At 39.1% G+C, this 6,175-nt stretch overlaps 1 gene segment (V, D, J or C); it reads left to right on the forward strand.

Moving 5' to 3' along the window:
• Window positions 1-232: 232 nt before the first annotated feature.
• On the forward strand, window positions 233-894 carry LOC122705750. The segment is given in 2 exon segments: window positions 233-340; window positions 548-894. Coding segments are annotated over 2 exon segments (396 nt in total).
• The last annotated feature ends 5,281 nt before the right edge of the window (window positions 895-6,175 follow it).

Here is a 6,175-nt window from a genome sequence, read left to right on the forward strand (position 1 = left end):
TCAGCTTAAATTTTAATACTGATTGCTTTTTTTCATGCCTTCTTTCAGGATCTGATTAATTTAATGACCAGGAAAAAACAAGCAGACAAAGTAAAGGTTTGTGGTGAGCCAGACTTTTTCCCATGCATGCACAGACCATGTGGTCTATGAACATCACACCCCCCACTTCCTGTTGGGGGGAGTCACACAGGTTCCGGATAGTATGTATATGTGCTGTCGGGCACTTAAAAGACACTGAACTCTCAGCCTGAGGCAGAACTCAGCACATTTGTTCAGGGAAATCCATGCCTCATGCCGCTCTCCAGTCTGCTCTGGGTGTTTCTGGCCTTCACCTTCCCTGGTAGGGATGCTTCCAAACCCGGATGTGATTATTCAGGGTAAAAGGACTGCACACAGGCATTGGTGCTTCACAGGGACTTGGGGAGGAAAGATGGAGAAAAGCAAGCAAACATCTTATGATTTCAATTTTTTGTCTTTGGGTCCTAAATAAATCCTACACTATTTTATTCACTGACTCATCTTTGTTTTCTGATTTTTTTCCCCACAGCATCTGGTGTGGCCCAGAAAGTTACTCAAGACCAGCCAGATATATCCAGTCAAGTGGGGCAGTCAGTCACCCTGAATTGTCGGTATGAAACAAGTTGGAGAAATTACTACCTTATTTGGTACAAGCAACTTCCCAGTGGACAGATGACTTACCTTATTCATCAGTATTCAGAAGACAGTAATGCAAGGAATGGCCGCTACTCTGTAAACTTCCTGAAAACAGATAAATCCATCAGCCTCATCATTTCATCCTTACAGCTGGAAGATTCTGCAAAGTACTTCTGTGCTCTCCCTAAGCTCACAGTGCTTGAAGTAATAGGAAAAGCTGTACAAAAACCCAGAGCTTGATAAGAGAGAGCCCCCCTGCTGCAGGACCCCAGCTGAAATTCACACCCACAGACCTCAGACAAGAAATGATAGTCCTGTGGTTGTTTAAGTTGTGGTCTGGATCAGAAGATTTAATTCTAGATAAAGGCTCCTTCATGTCATTGAAAACAGGTGTCCAAAGTAACTTTCTACAAATACATTCTCCTCTTGAATTTTTGACTTTAAGTCAACCATACAGAACATGTGTAAAGTTGTCTAGATTTGAAAACTTGTCCCATAATACTTTAAACTGGCAGTTTTACTTCGTCACAAACCTGGGTCTAGTTGTGTGGAGTCACCATCAAAACCATTTGCTTAGTCACTTCCTCTTAGACTTCGTGTCAGGGCACAATCAGAAAAGCAGAACCCTGAGTGATGTAGAATAAGAGATTAGTTATAAGGACTAGAATTCAGGCAATAGCTAGAGCTGGTGGACAAGTCTGTACAAAGCTGTTATTTTATATCTGATGTTGAGCCTGAATTCACTTTAAGTGAGCTTAGAGTAACGTTTGTAAAGGAAAGTTTGATGAGGACAAAGCATGGACAAACTGTGACACATAAAGTCATACTTAAACTGCGAGGATACTTGGAGCCCACAAAGACTTGTCTGTTTCACCTCCTTCAGTCTCACAATACTGGGTGACCTTGAAGAGAAGTGGCTGTCATTCCCCATCATGCTATACGCATACCTGGCCCAAGACAAAGAAGATGAGGAGGACTTCTAATGGGAAGTGGAGGAGTTGTGAGTCAACCATAAGATGAGCTAGTTCAGCAGCAGCAATGTAGAAAGAGCATTTGCCAAAATCCAATAGTCAACCATGGTGAAAACTCTAAGAAGCACAGCAATAATGGAGAAGTTCCTCAACAGCACTTAGTATGTTTACTGGTAAAAAACTACACTTTTCCCTAAGGAAGGGAACAAAGGGAGAATATCCGCTTTAATCACTCTCCTTCAGCACAGTGCTGGACGTTGTAACCAGGGCAGTAAAGAAAGTAAATATATGATCAACCTTATAAGCCAGAAAGGCAGTCAAATTACCACTATATTCTATCTATGTAGAAAATCCCAAAGAATATACCCTCCAAAGCTCCTACAACTAGTAAGTAGGTTCAGAAGGTCTCAGGATACATAAGATAAACACAAAATAATATGCATTTCTATATACTAGCAGTAAACATGTGGATATCTAAATTAATAATATAATACTGTTTACAATGACTCAAGAAAGACCCTAAATCCTTAGGCTAAAATTTAAGAAAACATGTACAGAACTTATACACAGAAAGCTACAAAACACTGGTACTTCCAAAAAATACAAATAGCCAATTAGTCTAGCTATTATCCTAGAAAGACCAACTTTTCCCCCATGGAGCTGCATAGGCATCTTTAAAAGTGAAAGTGAAAGTCACTCAGTCATGTCCAACTCATTGCAACCCCATGGACTATACAGTCCATGGAATTCTCCAGGCCAGAATACTGGAGTGGGTAGCCTTTCCCTTCTCCAGGAGATCTTCCCAACCCAGGGATCAAACCCAGGTCTCCCATATTGCAGGTTGATTCTTTACCAGCTAAGCCACAGGGGAAGCCCCATGGAGCTGCATAGGCACCTTTAGAGAAAAAAAAAAAAAAAAAATTGATGACACATGCATTATGACCTCCTTTTGGACTTGATTCTGTTTATTGACTTTATTTTATCCTCATACCAACAGACCATTCTATCTTAATTACTGGGGCTTCATACACATTTTGAAATCTGGAAATGCAAGAGATGCTTTGTTTGTCTTATTCAAGGCTTATCTAGGTTTTCGCACTTCCACATAAGTTATACATAGCTTCTACCACAAGAGATTGAGGTAATTTTCTTGGGATTGTGTTGAATTTATGAATTGATTTGGGACAATTGACATCTTAACATATGGAGTCTTTGGATCCATAGCCTCTTTATTTATGTCCTCTCTAATTTCTTTCATTAATGTTAAGATTTTTGTAGAGGACATGCATTGTTGCTGTTGTTTAGTCTCTGTCGTGTCCAACTCTTTGCGTCCCCATGGACTGTAGCCCGCCAGGCTCCTCTATCAATGGGCTTCCCAGGCAAGAATACTGGAATTGGTTGCCATTCCCATCTCTAGGGGATCTTCCCAATGCAGGGGTATTTTCTACATATACAAATGTATGATGTATAAATAAAAATAATCCACCTGGTTGGCAGGCAGACTCTTTACCACTGAGCCACCTGGGAAGCAAGACTACTTATTGATATAACAATTTTATCTTTTATTTCATATAAATTTTTTTACCTTAATTGACCTAAATGCCCAGCATCAAATCCAGAGCTAGGGTTAACTGGGTTAAGAAAAATGTGAATACAGGGATTTAATTGTGCTCTGAAATGGCCAGAACAGAGTTAGATGCCTGTCAATATGAGAACAGATTCAATTCAACAGCCAAATAGATGGTACCAACCTCTTGTTGGGGTTTTGAAAATACTATTTCATTGAGCAGCCTTAGGAAACGGTCTTTCCTGATATCAGTGTCTGTAGGTGGCAAGGAGTGGTCACCACTGAGTACCAGGCCATGGTTTATGTTAGTTACCCCAGACATCAGAAGTGAGGACGTTTCTCATCTCCCTATAATAATCTGTCACTTTTTTCTCCCAAATCAAAACTATTCTAGAGTTACTGGAGAGGAATCAAGAAGAGGACTTGCATACCTTATAATAAATTAGTTCCCAAGCATTTGATAAATGGCATTTTAATTGCATTTTCTAATGCTTTTGCTAGAATCTAGAAATAAAATTGACTTTTTGTGTTTAGTGACTGTATCAATGCACTAATAGGTTCTAGTTCTTAAACAGCTTGTTTAGAGGTACTTTGTATTTTCTACACATACAAACTTATGATCTCTAAACAAAAATAGCTTTACTTCTCCTTTTCAAACTTAATACATCTTATTTCCTTTCCTGGTTTGATCCCAGGCCCTCCATCAAGTCAGTGAATAGGAGTACTGATAGTCTACCTGTCTTGTTTGTGATCCTGTAGGGAATAATACTGACTTTGATATTTTCAATGATACCCTTTATTAGATTTGGGGATTTGTCTTTTATTTTTGGATTGTTGGGAGTATTCATCATACTTACCTCCCATAACTCCCATCATACATACATAACAAAAGAGACATTAGCCGTTCAGCAAATTCTCTTGATTATTTGAAAGTAAATTAAGTACACAATTTTGGTTTTCATCAAGCAAAGGAAGATAACCTCACCTCATATGGTCAAGATATAATCTTCTAAAATTAAAAATTCTGAAAAGCAACAATAGGCTAGAAAACTTATTTTCAGATTCTCCATATGTTTTTGGAGATATTATTTAAAATGACACTTTGAAGTTTTTCATACAATCCTCTAAAAAATAAAGTCAAATAAACCAACAAACAAAATGTTCATGCTAGTTTTCTTCTGCCTTTTGCTAATATAATAAAATAATATATTCCTACATAGCTTAAATGAATTCATTTTCATTTGTTCCTATATTTTCAGTAGTAGTGGGTGTTGACTTGTGTGTGCATGTGATCTGCCACAGAGAGACTCCCAAAGAATATTTATGATTATTTGTTAAATGAATGAAGCATGATTATCATGATATTTACTCCCATATCATCAGTTTAATTTTCCTCCATCCTATAGTTGGGATGTTTGTTATCTGTTCTTGAAGTTTGTCCACAAATATAACCCTCTATTTATCCTGTTGGAGTCTTTTGTTTAACTTGACTTCCATGGCATTGAAAGATTGCTTTTAGAATAATTTCAAGAGTTGCTCAGCATAACTTCTTTCACTAAGTTCATGAATAACAACTCATCTACTCATTCAGAAAACAGATAACTCTTGAGTGCTTTTTGTGTAGGAACCTCTCTTTATAAACTTTGAATAACCTTAAAATATGGGAAGGTTAAAGACAAAAGGAAAACTACAAAGAAGCCGACAACTGAGGATCATAATGGGGGTGTGACAAAGAAAGGAGCCAGAAATAACTAAAATCTTTTGTGGAGCGGTATAGAACTAAGAAAACACAGCTGAGTGCAGAGGTAGTACAATTATGATGTGTGTGAGTTCTCAGTCGTGTCCAGCTCTTGGGCCCACCAGGCTCCTCTGTCCATGGATTTACCCAGGCAAGAATATTGGAGTGGGTAGCCATTTCCTTTTCCACAGGATATCCCTGATCCAGGGATTCAACCCCCATTGCCTACGTTGCAGGTGGATTCTTTACCGGCTGAGCCACCAGGGATATTTACCTTTCAATCTGAGCAACTTTTCAAAAGGTTGACTTCTGGTGGGAGTTTAGCTCTGCAGTCTGTTTATTCAGTCACAAGAGGGGGCTGCTTCACTTGGAAACAATGGTCCTTTATGGCTATAAAGGAAAGGAAACATGTTTTCCATCAATGTTCCACAGAAAAGTGAAAAAAAAAGAACAGATTTTCATTGTCATTAGACAAACTGATTTTATAATCCTTTGTTGAGTGCATGTGGTCGAGGATTCAGGGAATCATAGCCTCTTAGCCTAAACCTTTTCCATTTACTTCCCTAAACACTGCTTTCCTATTTCCCACCCCTGGTTAACTCTTCCCTTCCCTATTGCTTATGCTCTTTCCTCTTCACTCCTCTTTTTCTGCCAGGATCACCCTTCTCCACCACAGAGAGTTTGCCTTCCCTTCTGTCTTTTCTCTCAGTGTCTGCATCCTTGGTGCAGAGCACCTACAAACGTGGGCACAGAGGGCCTTTAAGGGCAATTGTTCAAGGAGGACGAGGAGAATACCATCCGTGTCATCAGTTACTATATCAAGAACCGATGCGTTGAGAAATGTCTGCCTAGATGGAGACAGATGCATGATTCCAAGGACATTTTCAGGACGCTGAGTTCCTATGTCCGAGATCAAGATGTTTAGCTTTTTGTCTCAGTGTTACTAATATTTCCTGTCCCTAGGAACAACCAGAGCCTACTTTGAAATCTCACGTACATTTGCTAGAATGTGGATGGGAATTTTCACCTCTTTACATTTTAGAGCTCAGTAAAGCTTTCTGGGATTAAACAATGTTTTCCACAAGCTTCACGGAGCATCAGAAAATTTCTTTGAAGAAGTAATGATAGAACAATGGTTCTGGATAGACACACCACTGCGATTGGTGTTCCTTTTCCAAAGCCAGACTTTAAACTTCACAAGAGTATCAGTCTGTACCCTGTGAGTTGGGGATGTCTCTCCTTCTT

This window comes from Cervus elaphus, chromosome 12 (assembly GCF_910594005.1).
Source record: "Cervus elaphus chromosome 12, mCerEla1.1, whole genome shotgun sequence".
Taxonomy (NCBI): domain Eukaryota; kingdom Metazoa; phylum Chordata; class Mammalia; order Artiodactyla; family Cervidae; genus Cervus; species Cervus elaphus.